Consider the following 17,730-nt stretch of genomic DNA (forward strand, 5'->3'; position numbering starts at 1 on the left):
CAATCTTGCCAGTTAAGGCATTTTCATTGAGACAAATTGTTTTGTACCACAAGCTATTTGCAGCATTCTAAGATGCCTTTGATCTATATGTTAATCCCTTTTATAGGCAGAAAAAATGCATGAGCAAATTGCTGGAGTACAACGCAGATGTAAACATTTGCAATAATGAGGGACTCACAGCTGTAAGTATTTTCAAAAGATTCCCTTTTTTGTTACAATTATTATAGTGTAAATCCAAATTTAAAGATAAGATCATATACACAATCAACTTATTCTTTTTGTTTAAACAATGTTTTATTTCCAATTTTTCTTTACTGTTTGTGACACTTTCTTCAGGACATAAAGTACAGGTAGCACACATCAGGGCATCATTATAAACATAGTTTCTATTTCCATGCTCCAATAATAGTTTTTGTCTTGTTTAAACAGCTCAGTTTTTTCCTCGCACCTGTGGTCTGTTGCTTGTATTACCTGGATTTGATAAACTGTGTATTTGCTCCCCAATAACTTCTTGTGTAAAGCCTAACTTTCAAATTCCACCTCATATTAGTGTCTCAGAAAATTTTCTAGTGCAGAACATATATTCAGAAATGAAAAACTGGCTAAGCAAGACTGCTTGGATATGACATGAGTGGTAAAATATTAGTGCTACTCATGCGTGAGGAGTGAAAAGTCAAGATAATCGTAATGCATATTGTTTAACATTTGTTCTCTTTTCTCATAACTCAGGGAGGCACTGTTGTATCAATAAAACACCTAAAATGAAAATTGAAATGTACACAGGATCTAGGTTTTATTATGAACCCTTCTTTCCTTAGCTCTCCTTAACTCAGACTCATTCATTGAAAATACCAGTGTTCAATGTCTTGTGTGGATGACTGAGTGAAATGGAATTTTTTTGCAGAGTATCTTTGTGAAGAAACCAATAGGTAGACAGACAAAACGTGTTCATAGACATTGCTTTGTGCTGTGACAGCTTTTATTCCAACCTTTTTAGATGATCTTCAGACAAGAAAAATACATTTCCCAAAAGAGAAACCTCTGACTCATCATTAAGTAGCACAGTTCAGGGTCATAGACTTACTCTTTTAAGATGTGCAGGTTTGAGAACAACAATCCAAATAGTATCAAAATTAAAAGTTAAAAATCTAAATTTTCAAACCAAGGTTTTATGAGAATAGCACATTAAACATTGTGGTTTTCATAGTACTTTATCCTGTATTATACAAAAGGGATATATACTTTGTCTAAAAGCAACCATTAAAAAGAAAAAAATTTGGATAACAAATTTCCTAACTATTTACTGAGCCATTAAGGAAACGGAGGTGAAAATTCTTCGTAGGTCCTCGGCACGCCGAGATTGTTAGCACAAGACACTGAGGCCGGGGAAGATTGTTAGCACAAGACACTGAGGCTGGGGAGATATTTTTGTCCCATTCTTGGTTTGCTGACATCAGTGCTTGCAGTGGACACAAGCCTGATAAAGAAATCTTCAGAACTTGTTTCAGTGAGTTTAGAGCTCTATGCTACAGATTCTTCGCAGTGACTACATGCTCTGTATACAGGTCAGACCTCCTAATCCAGCTCCTTGGTCAGGTCAAGGGGATATAGCTCGTGCTTTCAATGGAACCTGTGCTTTCACGATCACACACGTGCTGATATGCACACAATAGATATGCCACTCACTGTCTGGGAGCAAGTCAGCACGTTCAACACATTTAGGACTCTGCTTTGACTATGAATCAGTTAGTTAGATGGCTGCTCAGTCTCTCCAATCCACTCTTCACTATAGCAAGAATCCACAACTGGGGAGGGTGGGGGGACAGATAGGCCTTTTCTCAACGTCTTTTACAAATCTTCACAAAAGAAAATTTCTGTGTCCATATACAGAGCGGCAGACAGAATGAAGCAGCAATCAGAGCTAAGTCCATAATAGATGTAAAAGGAAGACAGAGTTCACGGAATGTAATACAATTTGAAGACTTTGAGTTGGTAAATCTAATTCCACACAATTTGATATTGAAATAACTGTAAACCAGTTACTAATCATGTGTTCCAATACCTGCCCACTGTTAGACTGGGATATTGTTTATCCATTGATATTGTTTTGAAATGGGATTGCAAGAAGAAAGGCAACGTAAGGACATTGTTATCTAACCTCTCTGCTTGGTATGTTAAGATATGCGCTCTCCTGCTGGGTTCTGCAGCCAAATACCGGTATAACCCCTGTCACTTTTTGGGTACTCCGTATACCCCTAAAATACAACAGAACATGAAATAAATGGAGGAGTTGTAGAGGTAGAAATGTTTCTTGTAGTCATGACATTATACATTTGATTATGCTGGTTGCTGAATGAGGTGCTCAGATATCACTTTACTCTTTATTTATTTCTCCACCTCACTGTAATCACTACACTGGAGTCCTAATTAATATTTGGGCAGTGTCACAACAAGACTCACCCTCCAAAGGACCTGGCTGTTTTGAGCTGTCGATGATAGAAAGCCAGCCTACAGTCAAATTGGACAAGATCAATACAGAAGCACACCTGCTGACAGAGCCCAAAATCCCAAGGTGTCGAAAGTAAACGGGGTCGCAAATATGGGCAGAGAAGAGTCATCAGGCTTTAACCAGACAAGGACTCTCGAACAGGCCCTGCTGCTGGTTTAAGTTGTAGCAAGCACACTAAACATAGAAAGCATCCTTGGCGGTGTACAGCCTCAAGCTGAGGAAGGATAGTGCTCTTCCGCACCTTACAGTTCAACTGACCCACCTGTTTCTGTTCCTGCTCATGTGGCGCTCCGTAGAGTAGAACAATTTCATCAGGCCTCTGAATAAGTCTTTTATTGTTAATTGAATAGGTAATTGTAGAGGAACCAGCCTAAAGTAGTAACAGCCCATCAGTCAGCAACTTCCTGTTCTGAGCCATCTGGAGGCAGTACTACCACACACAGGTAGCAGCCAGCAGAACTTTTCTGCATAATAATTACTCCAGTCCTGGCTGGTAGTTAGGTGACAGATCTGGAATGACACCAGTACTGACCCTTGTTGCTGCAGCAATATAGAGTCTGGTGAGCCTATTTGTGCATGTGAGTGGCTCCAATAAGGGTTGGTTAGTGACTGCAGTACTTCAGTGAGGAGGGGGTTGGGATAAATCTTGGCTACACTGCCCAGTTTCAATCGTAACATGGTGCCTGAATATGATGATATAATTGGAGTATTAACAGACACAATTTAATTTAGGATTTCCATAGATACTTGTTTGATTTAATTTTCCACTTCGGTGTGACCTCACTAAAAGGCTATAATACAACTTAAGCATCAAATCCAGCAATTCCAGAAAAAGTCCTTCGTGTTGTGGACAGCCATGTGCCATGCCGGGTCTGGTGGCTTAGTGAACTGTTACGTCCACTTTAGCAGCCGCGGCAGGCGGGTCTACTCAGCATTTCATCCTTCTGAGGTCGATAAAATGAGTTGCATTGAGTTGGCTAACAATACACATCTGTTATTCAGCACCTAGATACTCGGGTGAACTTGGGCTTTACTCATACATTTTATATTATGACCCCAGTCTATTTTACCACCTCTAATCTTACTGTGCACTCTCAGAGCTGCCTTCCTTTTAACTCATGTGATTAGGTGGGTCCGCGTTCAAATTCTCTGCCAAAGGCTGACAAATACCTTATGGATAATATGTGGGAGCTAAGTAGAGACGCCACTGACTTTCAGCATGTAACGGTCTTCCAAGGTTTGACCACTGAACCTATTCTACATGCCTTCTTCAATAGTAAGGCACTCTGACCTCATAATGAAACATTCTCGAGGTCTCACAGTTCTGAGGGAACAGTCTAAGTAGCAAAGGAGGGCAATAGGAACGAGACCAAACCTTTACCTTTTACAACTTTATAATCAGACAAGATGTCAACTTTCCCTAAAATGTTATCTTGAGTGAATTTGTAACTTGTATATATGTAACTCTAACCACTAGTATCTGTAGTAAACGTATGCACTTACTACTATTCTTATGTGAGTTTAGAGTTTATCTGTTTTGTATCTAATATGTAATTCATGTACTCTGAAGTCCTTTTGTAATGTAACTGGTTCTATTGTATAGCTCTCTGACACCTTTGGGTAAAGCTTGGGCTATATAAAATTGCATAAATAAATAAGGATGGTTGGCTGTCTGTGGTAGATAATGATCATTTCCTGGACAGCAGTAGACAATAGCTGCACAACTAACTTAATGACTCGCTCTCCCTTTGTCTTTGGTCTAACAGTAGGCCGATATATGTGCTTCAGTTTCCTTCAAACTTTTGAATGAGATTGAGGTAGGCAACAAAGCCGAAAACCAAGAGAGAATTACTCTCAGATTGAACAACAAGAACATGTTAGCCATCTTAACAAATAGTTGACAGACTTGGGACACCAAATTTCATATCTTGTTTCAATAAAGGATATGTTAGAGGAATGACAGATCCTTCTTAAAGACTAATCAAAATTAAATAAAAATGTTGCCACCAAGTTTTAAAAGAAGCTACGAATCCTCCTCTGAACAACACACAACTTAAAATGTGGAAGACTGCAGTCTAAATTAAAGTGATTCAGGATTGTAGAGTGGTTGAAGGACCGGAATGCATTGAGTTTATGGTGCAGCTCCTAAAAAAGATATTTCAAGAGTAATAAAACATGTTTTTTTCACTCAAGATCCAAAAAACTCATACCATTTCTTACTTCCCTTAGCTAGGAATAAAGAACCATATCCGATCCTCTTATAGGTTTCACCTGCAGCGCTTGTGCTGCGCTTGTGAAATCTGTTGTATTAAATATATCTTAAACAGGACTTGCATCCCACCTTCACTTCTTATTGGCCCTTGTGCTTGTCACTTTACTTTTTCTCGTGTCTATTGGTTGTAGGCATTCTATTTCCTGTTCCTCTGTGTGTGCTTCTCTTATCGGTTTCCCGTCTGCACTGTTTTAATCCCTTTTGGTGGAACTTCTTTTAAGTTCTCAAGCAAGGATCCGGAAAACAAAATAAAGAGACGAGATACACCCTTGCTTTAATGTTGCAGCGCTGCCCGAGTGCTGTGAGCTCAGCGTGCTGGTATTATGTCCGTTAAGATCCTCCACTTGTGCCATTATCTTGGTTGAGATCCTTCGCAAGTGCCTTTTATTCCTTCTCTGCCTTTGAACTCTGAGGAAGCATACACTACACCGGAGCACAAGCAAGCAATCCACTTCAGTTTGTTTTTAGGTCTCGCCTATCCCATTCCGCAAGGAATGGATAGGGGAGAATTATAGTGGGCAAAATAAGTTCTCAAACCATCGGCGGATTTCAAGCACTTCACGTGAACACAAGCAAGTACTTGCCACTTGCTCCCGCCCGCTTCCGAGAGCTTCACTTGAAAGGCATCCGCTCCCCCGCCCCCTGCTTGACACTTCACGGCCGCCAGGCCGTGTCTCGCATTTCTCCTCCCCCCACCCCACAGCAATGCCAGGAGCTTGTTTTATGAGCGCTGTGCCTTTCACGAGTGCTACTATTCACGCTGCAATTTTTAAAACACTACCTTTTGTTCCTGTGCTGCCGATCTTGTTTAGGAGTGCTTCTCTTTGTCACTGCCGCACTGTTGCTTGCAAAATCCGTCATCCCCCCCCCCCCCCCCCCCAGTGCGCTCCCTGCTGTTTTGACACCAGGCGTATGCAAAATAGGGTTTCTTTCAGCAGAAAAACAAGGGAAATCGAGAGAAGAGCAGCAGGCTCTCTGCAGAGCTGCCTGCTAACAAATTTTTTTTTGCTCTTCCGTCCTCTCCGAGAAGTAGTACTGCCTCTCATGAGACCCTCCTCTCACATTGACCCCCCCATTGCCTCAGCTCACCTCTCCTCCCCCTCTTTTCAAGATGCAACTCAACCATTTTTGTACATTTGCTTCCAGCAGCAGCAAGATTTTGCTGCGAGCACTAATGAAAGCCTGCCTTTCCTCATTATCATGCAGCGCTGCTTCTAATCAACTCTTTCAATGTTTTTAACCAGTGCACACGTACTGTACACAGGGCCAGAAAGGTCTAACCACCGAGGGACTCCGCAGCACAACTCCACAAACAGCCTTTCTTTGCTTAAAAAACGCAGTTTATGGCTTTTACCATTCCAGCTGCTTCTCCCAGTGAAAGTTGGGTAACAGTGAATGACCAACCTCCAGCAACATGTTCTATTGCGCGATGATTTCTGTGTTTTGACATGCAAGGTAACGTTATTTGCTAAGAGTTTGCAGCGAGTTACATTCTTGCGGGGAAACAATTGGAGGGAAGAGGATGGGGTACTCAATTAGTTTTTTAGCCCAGAAGCATGACTTTTTGTTATCACGTAGGCATTGATTACGCCATCGCATTGAGGGTTAATTTAACTTTTGACCATCTGAAATAATTTTGACACTTTAAAGCATGTTGTCACAGTCATAATTTGACATCTGAGCATCAACCATTTTACTTCCAAGCACCATAGATTTTCAGCTTTTTTTAAACATATAGGACACCATGCTTCTTTTAGAAGTCGTCCTATGTTGCTGTTAAGTTGAGGAGTTTTTTTTTTCTTTTGAGTTCTGTCACAGATTCACATTTTCCATACACTTGTGGTATGCATACTGTCAGGTTAATAGGTGCCTTCAAAGGGATCCACTCCCCCGCCCCCTGCTTCACACTTTTCACAGCCGTCCCACTCCATCCATCCATCCCACTCCATCCATCCATCCCACTCCATCCATCCCCCCACTCCATCCATCCCCCCACTCCATCCATCCCCCCACTCCATCCATCTATCCATCCCCCCACTCCATCCATCCCCCCACTGCATCCATCTATCCATCCCCCCACTCCATCCATCCCCCACTACCTCCATCCATCCCCCCACTCCATCCATCCATCCCTCGCCCACACTCCATCTCTCGCCCACACTCCATCTCTCGCCCACACTCCATCTCTCGCCCACACTCCATCTCTCGCCCACACTCCATCTCTCGCCCACACTCCATCTCTCGCCACACTCCATCTCTCGCCCACACTCCATCTCTCGCCCACACTCCATCTTTCGCCCACACTCCATCTTTCGCCCTCCCACTATCTTTCGCCCTCCCACTATCTCTCGCCCTCCCACTATCTCTCGCCCTCCCACTATCTCTCTCTCGCCCTTCCTCTACCTCTCTCTCGCCCTCCCTCTACCTCTCTCTCGCCCTCCCTCTACCTCTCTCTCGCCCTCCCTCTACCTCTCTCTCGCCCTCCCTCTACCTCTCTCTCGCCCTCCCTCTATCTCTCTCTCGCCCTCCCTCTATCTCTCTCTCGCCCTCCCTCTATCTCTCTCTCGCCCTCCCTCTATCTCTCTATCGCCCTCCCTCTATCTATCTATCGCCCTCACTATCTATCGCACCATCACAGCATCACTCAGGGACACCACAACATCACTATGCGCTACCACAGCATCACTGAACGCCACAGCATCACTCGTCGCCACCACAACATCGGTCAGCACCACAACAGCATCAGTCTGTGCAACCATTCAACAACAACTGGTTCAAATATGTTCTCTCAATGTTTCAAGCTTTATTACAAATGTCACAAAAAGATGTTGATATTTCAGTTCTGTTATTGGTTTTTCGTCACAATAAAATACACTGAACATAATCTTCACAAAGTTATTTTCAAAAGTTTAGGCTATTGCCATTATAAATTACAATAACTTTTATTTAAGTATTAATTATTAAAAAAAATTAAAAGCAATTGTTATTTGTAATATCAATACATCTAAGTCACGTACATACAACACATATTGCATTACAAATGCTATAGGTGTCACATTTGCGAAAGTTAAAAGTATTGGCATTGTAAATGACAAAGCTATTAATTTCTCTATTTTCAAAACCAACACATAAATTTAAAAAATTGTCATTTACAATACCAATAGCTCAAAGTTTCCTAATGCGAGACCTATTGCATTGCAAATGCTTGTTCTATTTACAATCAAGCACGCCATCTGCCCATATGATTCCTAGCACCTTTCTTCTTGCTGCGTAACCCTGTCTCCCCACTAATTTCTCCCATAGCTGCTTCTAATGTAATTGTTTTAGATGCCATTTGATAGTTATGCACAGTTGTGGTTGCTCCCGCGAATCACTAGTGGGCAGGGAGGGTAAGGTCAGAGAAAATACAACAAAAAAAACACTTACCTGCCGGCTGCCGCCACTCTTCCGTCCTCCGCCACTCTTCCGTCCTCTTCCTGACTTCTGTTGGAGCAGGAAGCAGGATAGGCTCACCTAAGCCAATCACACCTCTGCAATGCAGCGTTGTGATTTGTTTGAGCGCCGTGGTTCAGCGCTCAGTTGGGGAATAGAAGCCTGGGCATGTTCTCCACCCAGCCTGGGTGGACAGCATGCGGAGTGCGCATGAATGTTTGGGCCTTCCAAACATTCATGCCCACTTAGAAGGGTGCCACCACTCCCTTCCATCTGCGCAGCCTAGTCCCGCCTCACAAAACGGGCCCAGCACAGAATAAAATTATAATAACATCTCGTTATCATTTTATTGTTACTTTTTTTGCTGTGCTTTAAGGCAATGGGTCGACACTCCGCCTTACCGGAGGAGCTGCCACTGGCTTATGCAGTTTGAAAATAGTGAATTAAAATGCACATTTGCGAGCACTGGCATGCCACGCCCCTGCACATCAGGAATATTATCCACTGGATCCGTATTTCATTCCCTGCAGGACCCGAGTTGCAGTGTGCAGACCTTGCTATTAGTTTGCCAGCTCTGCCAGGCCATGCCCCCTGCACTTCCCCTGCACGTCATGAAAATTATCCCCTCCATCCACCCTTCATTCCCAGCCAGAACTTGAGTTTCAGAAACCTCGCTATTAATTATCTGCTTAGAAAACACTGACTGAGAAATCACACCTCTGGTCAGACTTAAGAGAACAAGCGCCAGGCAAGACGGGCTGTGGTCATGGGGCTTGCACAGAATTTAGGAGCCAGGCTTAAATTATTTTTGTAGGGACAACGGCAGCAATAAATAACATGTAATTATTTCAGATTCCAGTTGCTTAGTTTAAAAATAGTGAATTGAAATGCACATTTACAAGCATTGCCAGGTCACGCCCCCTCTCCCTCGTCATAAATATTATCTCCTCTATTCGCCCTTCATTCCCAGCCAGGACCTTAGATTCGGAGTGCAGTCCTTGCTATTAATCATCCGCTGTGCAAAACACACTGACCAAGATCACACAACTCTGCGCACACTGGGGAGAACAACCGCCTGGCAAGACCTGCAGTGGAAAGTCGCCTGGCATAATGCACTACTGTAGGGAAATCCACAGCAATGTACATTTATCATGAATTCATACGTATGTTTGCAATATGAGCAGTCCATAATGAATCAATGTGCTGAATTATAAATGCATGCTCGCGGGCAGGTTTTGTGTATAGCCATGCATGTGCTTGCATTGCCACTCCGTGCATAAGAATTCGAAAGCAGACCACAATTATACTCAAATGTGGATGCAATTTGTTAGTTTACAAAATGCTACACTTTATATTATTGATTTAACCCCTTGGCTGCAGCGGTGATTCCGTCATGCTCGTGACAGAACCACTCCGTCACGAGCCTCGGGCGCGCTGTGCTTGTGACGGAGTGGTTCCGTCACGGCCCCGCCCGCTCAATAGAACGCTCAGCGCAGGCGCGAAATCGCCGAAATCGCTGCCGCTCAGGCGTGGCGGCGGGGCCGTGACAGAACCACTCCGTCATTAGCACAGCCCGTCCGTGGCTGTTGACGGAGTGGCTCCGTCACAGCACCCAAAGGGTTAATAGAACTGTGGTGATAAATGAAAGTTTTGGAGCGAAATAAACTGGTGGAAGTCCCTCAAAGTGCACCTCTGCTCGATGCCCTCGCTCCATTTATTAGGTTGAGCCTATAGTTGCAGCGGCAATGCGCTGCTGGTTTGCCAGGCATGCAGTGGGCGGTGTCGAGTGGAAGCTCCGCCCACTCTCCGCCCATTGGCTTGTGTCTTTGTCCTCAGTAAATGCTGTCTTTTGATTCATTTTGAGGCTTATTAGTCCCTCCTTATGACGGCAATGTCGTCATTTGTCACCTTCCATAGTTACTACCCTCTTTACTTTGAGTATTACACCGTACGTGGACTGTGAGCACTCCTTTTGCCCCGTTGCTAAGGGTGATTCACCACAAACAGGCTAAGTTATATACATATATATTTCAAATAGAATTACAACTATCATGCTTGCTACATTCTGTGGTCACGGTCTAGTCTAAGTTGGCCGGAACCGGAAGGGCGATAACGGAAGCGGAAGGCGGCCATCTTAGTTGGCGCCGACCGCAACAGTGAGTAGCGGTGTTATCCCGGCGCTCCGGGTCAATAAAGAAAATTACTTACCCCTTAACCTCGAGTGGTCTACCTTCATTAGCCCTCCACAGTGGCGACGAGTGGTGCTCTCCACGGCGGCTCCTCAATCCCACGGAGTCCGCCGCGGCGGCGCGAATCACGCGATGGACGTTCCCGCCCTCACAAGGGAAGTCCATTCCGACCCGGAGCGCGGCAGAGGGCGGCGAGAGGTGCCGGTGACGCCCGCGCCCACCCCAAAGGTGCCTACAGCCTGTAAGGGGCCACCAAAGCAGCAACTCACGGGCAAGCACATCACAACAGGATCACAATGAAAAATTGCATCAGGTACTACGTACCCTGCAGGCAAACGGATTGACGGCAGAATGGTCCAAGTGCAAGCTGGGGGTGCCATCAGTAACGTACCTCGGACATGAGGTGAATGAGAGAGGCATAGAGCCAAAGAGGGCCAACATGCAAGCAATCGTGGACGCGCCAGCCCCAGAGAAGGAGGAGGATGTCAGATCATTCCTGGGGATGGCGGAGTACTATAGTAAATTCATTCCCAACTTTGCTACAAAAACTCATTGCATGCGCCAACTACTGAAGGAGAAGAATGGCTTCCAATGGCGGGAGGCTGAACAGGAAGAATTCGCCAAGCTGAAACAAGAACTCAGTACGACGATACCGTTGACAGGGTTTGATTCTGATGCTTACTCGGTCCTCACCACTGATGCCAGTGAAAAGGGCCTGGGGGCGGTGCTGATGCAGAAGTCGGAGAAGGGAGAGATGTCCACCATCAGTTTTGCTTCGAGGTCCCTGGCGCCGAATGAAGAAAAATTCAGCGTCATTGAGAAAGAGATGTGGGCGATGGTGTGGGGAATGGAGAGATTCAGGCAATATTTGTGGGGATTTTTATAATCAGAAGGGGGAAAGGATCACTTGTCCTGCTTAAACCTTGGGTTCACAAGTCGAGGAACTGGTATCTCCCAACAAATATGACCCTCATACACGTGTATGTTGGTGATTTCTCTTCCGCGGTATATACTGTGTCCCCGCTTTTCTACACGTGCGTGCGTAATCATTGAGTCATTTTTTGTATTGTGCACCCTCCACCAGGAGGTTTTGCCTTAGGTTTAAGGCAGTAGTGATCGTGGAAAGTGGGGGGTCTAGTGGTGGTGTTGTTATTAAAAGTCCGGACACGCTGAAGAGAAATCACCAACATACACGTGTATGAGGGTCATATTTGTTGGGAGATACCAGTTCCTCGACTTGTGAACCCAAGGTTTAAGCAGGACAAGTGATCCTTTCCCCCTTCTGATTATAAAAGTTAACTACGGAGACTGAAAGGATTTTCACTCTACCTCCCCCATCCCCATGATTATACAATATTTGTGGGGAGCAAAATTCCTAGTGAGAACGGATCACAAGCCGTTGGTAAAAGTATTGACATCATGTGGCCACGCCCACGCCACTCCCAGAATAGCCAAAATGACATTGAGACTTTTGGATTTCGTGTATGATGTGGAGCACATACCAGGGCCACAAAATAAGGTGGCTGATTTCCTGAGCCGGGCGGCAGCTAAGGAAGGAACAGACATGCAAGAGATCCCGAACTGGGATGGTTATGTGGTGGCCACTGTTCAGGACATGGAAGGAGTAATAAGTGCCCAAGAATGGGAAGAGGCGTACAAATTGGACGATGATCTGGAAGCAATAAAAGGGTATGTCGTACATGGATGGCCCGAGAAGAGACATCTCAGAGAAACATTACTGAGGTACTGGGAAGTGCGGGTCGAGATGTCACTGGGAGAGAATCCCGTGTTCCTGTTAAGGGGCGACAAGGTAGTGCCCCCCCAAGGGGTGATAGACCATTTACTGGCATTGCTGCACGAAGGACATCAGGGAATCACAAAGACCAAAGCCCTGGCTAGACAGATGTACTGGTGGCCAGCCATCGACTCGCAGGTAGAGAGATACATCAGACAATGTGAGTCGTGCGCGAGGGCCGACAAATCCCAAAGTGTAATGAGACCTCCATTGGGACGATTCCCTATACCAGAAGGACCCTGGGAGATGGTGTCCGTCGACATCATGGGACCCATTCTAGACAAGGAAGGACTGCAAAAATACGTAGTAGTGTTGATTGACAAGTACTCCAAATGGTCTGAGATAGATGTGCAAGAAGCTATGGACACGGAAGCCGTCATATCCTTCCTCAGAAATGCGTTCCTCAAGGAAGGAATTCCGAAGGTGATTATCTGTGACAATGGACCACAATTTACATCTGCTAAATGGGAAGCGTTTGTGTCAAGGAATGGCATAGAGGTCAAACACACACCTATATATCATCCATCTGGGAATGGACAAGTTGAACGTTTCAACAGGGTGATCATGGGCACCATTCAGGCGGCCATCAATGAATGATGGATTGGACTGGGAGAAGGAGTTGCCAAAAATGATATGGGCGTACCGGATCACTCCAGGTAGCACTGGTTACAGCCCGTTCAAGGTGCTACGGGGAAGAGAACCCTTCACAAAGGACAACGCAGTGTGGAGGAAGATGGTTGTGCAGAGCAAATGGTCTCCAGCGGTGGTCAAGAGAAACCTGAGCGCAGGAAACATACGCTGAACATTTCAACAAACGACATGGTGTCCAAGGAGGGACATTGGATAGAGGCGATTGGGTGAGAGTGAAATTACCTACGCTCAAAAGAAAGGGGGAAAGCAAATTCACCCCACCCCTACAAGTACTAGAACCATATGCAAGATCTGCACTGCTAAGCGACGGTAAAGTGTGGTCGAAAGACAGGATGGCTAAATGTAGCAAGATCTTGAATTGGGGAACAGATGGAGGCGAGGAGATAGAGAATGCGGAGACGAGTGAGGAAGGATGTGGTGGACAGATAAATGAGCAAGTGGAAGACGGCACGCAGCAAGTGGAAGATGGAACGGGAAATGAGCACGAGGAGGTCCTAGGACCGCAGGAAGAGAATGGTGAAGACAGAGGAGATAAAGGAACTGGGGAGATCAGCGTGAAGGCAAGGACCGTGGAACGGAGATCAGAAGGACAAAGCAGAGCACAAAGCGAGGGAGTGAAGGTGACGAGAGCTGGAAGAAGGGTGAGAATTCCGGAGAGGTTCAAGGACTTTGAGATGGACTAACCGTAAGACATAGTGATTGTTTAATGTTGTGTAAAAGGGGGAGATATGTGGTGACGGTCTAGTCTAAGTTGGCCGGAACCGGAAGGGCGATAACGGAAGCGGAAGGCGGCCATCTTAGTTGGCGCCGACCGCAACAGTGAGTAGCGGTGTTATCCCGGCGCTCCGGGTCAATAAAGAAAATTACTTACCCCTTAACCTCGAGTGGTCTACCTTCATTAGACCTCCACACATTCTGATCTGAATGCGAATAATGCCCCACCATGCCGCGCTATCATGTTAATGGAGGCCACGCCCCTTTTTTAAAGACGAGCCACATCAAAAGAAAGGTCCGCGGCCACTATTAAAATGAAGCCACGGCATGAGGCACTTTCACAAACATTTGTTTGTCAACTTGACAAATGCTTTGTTTTGTAAAAGCTCCTGATCCTGCACTTTCACTTAAATGGCCGGACATCTCTTTATAACTGCCATTGGTATTTCATCTGGCCCACCACCTTTAATGTTCCTTCATTTTACATTAAGCTGATGGCATGAAAGCCACCGCCCAGGCGCACAACGCCCATTGGGCTCAAAAGGACCGTGTGGAACGTTCAGCTGTTAATGTATGTTCACAAATACAAAGATGAACAATACAGTAAGCACTAAAAAAGTGCAAACACTACTATGTATTGTAAACATACATTAACGGCTGAACGTTCCAATGCAAGTTCCACAATAATGAAGTGTTTTGACCGTGCACGTCTTTAACTTAGTTTCATATATGCAACTTGCATTTTTTTAAATCATGTAAAGGTTTTAACTGTAAAATGAATAAATACAAATGCTATATCCGCACAGAATAGAACGGGTGAGCCTACACCCCGCTCAAACGGGAAAAGCCTGTAAAATCTGACACTAATTAAACTAGGACACAATGTTAAGCAGTATTTCTTTTTGAAACCACATTCTTAACTAGTGCGTCCACTCTTGGGGAAGGGGGGGGGGGGTCTCCCGCCAATGGTGTGTAGGTAAGAGTGCACGTAAATGACGTTACTGTCATTAAATGTGTGTGTAAAGAAGTGTGTGGACGCCCAAGTGTGTATACAAGCATTTGCTAGCACCCCCATAACCTACTTCGGCGTATTCAAATGGGTCTGTGCTGGGCAAAGCTGACCGTGGCACAAATAAACATGTCCACAGAAATAAAATTAAGTCAACCGGTTTCTTTATTAGGTAGATGCGGGTGACGCGTCCAATGCCTGCCGCCGAGTTGCACCAGTCTTGTATGAAGACACATTCTAAAACCTACCAGTGCTCAGTAGCTATGAGAGATCGGAACAGTGTGTATGATTGTAACTATACTGCTTAGGTCAGGTCTGTAACGGAAATAAATATACAGCTGCACAGATTCAGGTGTTGCTTGTTATGCTACCTCGGTTTTCAGTGGGGTTCGAAAAGGAGAGGGCGGGGAAAGGCTCACATATGTCAGCCAAGATCAGGCACGCTGGTTGTTCGTTTCAGGCGATGTGCCTGGTGATTAACATCAACATTTTATTTTAAGTTAGTTAGGTTCAAATAATACAAACAAAAACGGAGTTAGAAACTCTGCTTGAGGCACAGGTTTTAACTCCCAGGCATTTGTAGGGATCCACAGTGTGCCTTGATGCAGAGGCCAGTGATTCCAACCTGGGCTGCTGCAGGATCGAGTGTCCGATCAAAAAAGGCACACTATACTTTGCTTGTCCCTGGAAGGCGGACTGTGCATCCTCTGAGTCGGAGGAGACCAGTCTGTCAGCTGAAGCCACCAAAAAACAGGGAGGACTTCGGGGACAGCGCAGCAGGATCATTCATACTGGCCGCATATGGCTATTTTTGAAAAATGCTGCCATCTCTGCACAGCCCCTCTCTTCTCTTATTGGACACGAGCACCCTCGCAGACACGCCCCTATGCCAGTACATATACTGGGAGAGGGGTGAGAGGGAATAACCCCGAGGTTTATGTCGCTCTGGGATGTATGTCGCTGGCATTACTAATGCGTATTCCAGTATTGAAAATCGATGTCGCTACCTTCTCCCCCACTCCTACCCCAACGCCATTTTTGTGCAGTGTGTGGGTGTTAATCTATAACAAAAATTACCTCCAAGTAACTTGTGTTATAAACTGGTGAACTGTTGGTCTCATGTTATCTAAATATTTCCATTTTGCCATCTGGCAATGTAGCAGCCCGAACTGTGTCCACTCCTTCAGCTGTGCTTACTTTTAGTGTAGTGGATATGATGCTTTAATATATGTGCATTTGTAAAGTGCACAGTCACACCATGGAGCATTCTAGCCCTGAATAACAGATAGTTATTATTGTCCAATGAAGTGGGTCTCGTTTGATAGACCTAAAGGAATAAAAAGGTGAGTGAGACGTCTGGCATTTGAAAATGTGACTTTAAGGTTAAACAGATTCCTGGAGTGGATGCTCTAGTCCACTGAGCCTCTAGACTTGGCTCTACAGTTTCAGTCACTTGTTCCCCAACTAATGTCACCTAGTAATGTATAAAATGAGTGTTGTATTTTTTTTCAGTTTTAGATAGCGTGGACTCTGCTCAAGGGCATTGGGTTGCTTTACATGAAGATGTTAAAAACAGTGTGTAGCAATTGTATGGCTCTTCAATCCTTGGCGGATACAACACTCAGGCTAATGTGCTGCATAGCTACATGCTTATGGTGTCCAAAAGGGGAGACCTATTGGCTCTGCCAATGCTTGTTTTTGCAACGGCCAGTGTAGTTTCATGGCAGCAATAACTATGGTTCGCGTTTGTCAAATAATTCTCTCTGTTCTCAACCATCCGCGGAAATAAGGAACATTAAACTGCATTAATCGCATATACTGATGCCGCAGTAAGCTGAAGAAAGGCCCCAGGCAGTCTAAACCAAAAAAGCATTGGCAAAGCCAATATGTTTTGCATTTTCAAAATCAATTGGCTTTGTCATTGTCCGTGTCATAGCGCTTTTTCTTTTTGACTTTAAGTTAAATTGCACAGCAACTCCACTGCTCTGGAATATGTAAAAAAAACACAAAAAAGAAAAAAACTATTGGCTTTGCCAAAGCTTGTTTATCACACAATGCTCTCTTAATAGAACAATCATTGGCTGTATGCTAAATTAAACATCGTTGGAAAGTAGATGGAACAACCATTTTCTCTGGACTGGAACAGGGAATTGTCTGAAAGGCTATGGCTTGTAAAGAAACATTTTGATTTGTTTCAGGAAATGAGGCTGGCACTTTATTATTTGCAAAACCTTGAGGGGACACGTATTCCTGTTATGTGCCAACAGAGGCCAACCGGCTGTTGAACAGTTTATCTGGCACTGTGGATAACTCTTCAACACCGGACACTTGTTTAATGCCCTATAGTGGATGTATGACATTACAACGCATGCTTTTACATCGCATGGCTTTACAACGCAAGTATTACAACGCAGTCCATTACAACGCATAGTGCTTTGGGGTGCTGGATAGTGAATAGTTTAATTTACTATTCCAACTCCAGTCCCCGTGGACACTAGGGAAGGTTATTGGATAGTAAATTAACCTATTCCCTATCCTAGAGCGCCCCCCAGAGCAATGCGTTGTAATAGTTTGCGTTGTAATGGTTGCGTTGTAAAGGCTCTGCGATGTAAAAGTTGCGTTGTAAAGGTTGTTTACCCCCTATAGTGCCTGATTTATCATCAGCCTGAAAAATGATACAATATGGACATAGTTTCATATTTAAACTTAATCGATAATGTTGTTTTTTTTATGTCGGGTGAATGATCAGCAAGCCTAAGTGAGAATCTTCGGTGATATATACAGATAACTCTACTTGCAAATTCCTCAGCTTTTGAATATCCCCAGGTGCCATACTGGATCTGGACATTTTGTAATAGTTCAACCCTGCTCCATCGTGGCACCAGATGTGGCATAGGTGTGACTTAACTGGAGCCATATAGTGCCACCCCAACGTTCTGATGTCAGTTTCTTTTTTTCTGTGCCCTTTGACACAGCATGATTTGTTTCACATTTTTCAAAACAGATTTTCTCCTAATTTCTATAAACTGTGCAGTTCTTTAGGGATGGCTCCCTTGAAGAAGTTAGGGGTTGAGCCTTGCTCCTCCTGCCATGGATACATATAAATTCCTGACTCCTGTGAGCTTTGCCTGTGGTGCCTAGATCCGAAGTATGACTCGA

The 17,730-nt window shown here is 44.7% G+C and overlaps 1 protein-coding gene across 4 annotated transcripts in view; it reads left to right on the forward strand.

Moving 5' to 3' along the window:
• HACE1 (HECT domain and ankyrin repeat containing E3 ubiquitin protein ligase 1) overlaps positions 1–17,730 on the forward strand; it is a 302,230-nt gene that overhangs the window by 35,171 nt on the left and 249,329 nt on the right. For all 4 annotated transcript variants that reach the window (XM_078648310.1, XM_078648311.1, XM_078648312.1 and 1 more), the window contains exon 5: positions 107–182. In XM_078648310.1, coding sequence (XP_078504436.1) covers positions 107–182 — 76 coding nt within the window. The remainder of the gene's footprint in view (positions 1–106; positions 183–17,730) is intronic.

Source organism: Lissotriton helveticus, chromosome 6 (genome assembly GCF_964261635.1).
Source record: "Lissotriton helveticus chromosome 6, aLisHel1.1, whole genome shotgun sequence".
In the NCBI taxonomy this organism is placed as follows: domain Eukaryota; kingdom Metazoa; phylum Chordata; class Amphibia; order Caudata; family Salamandridae; genus Lissotriton; species Lissotriton helveticus.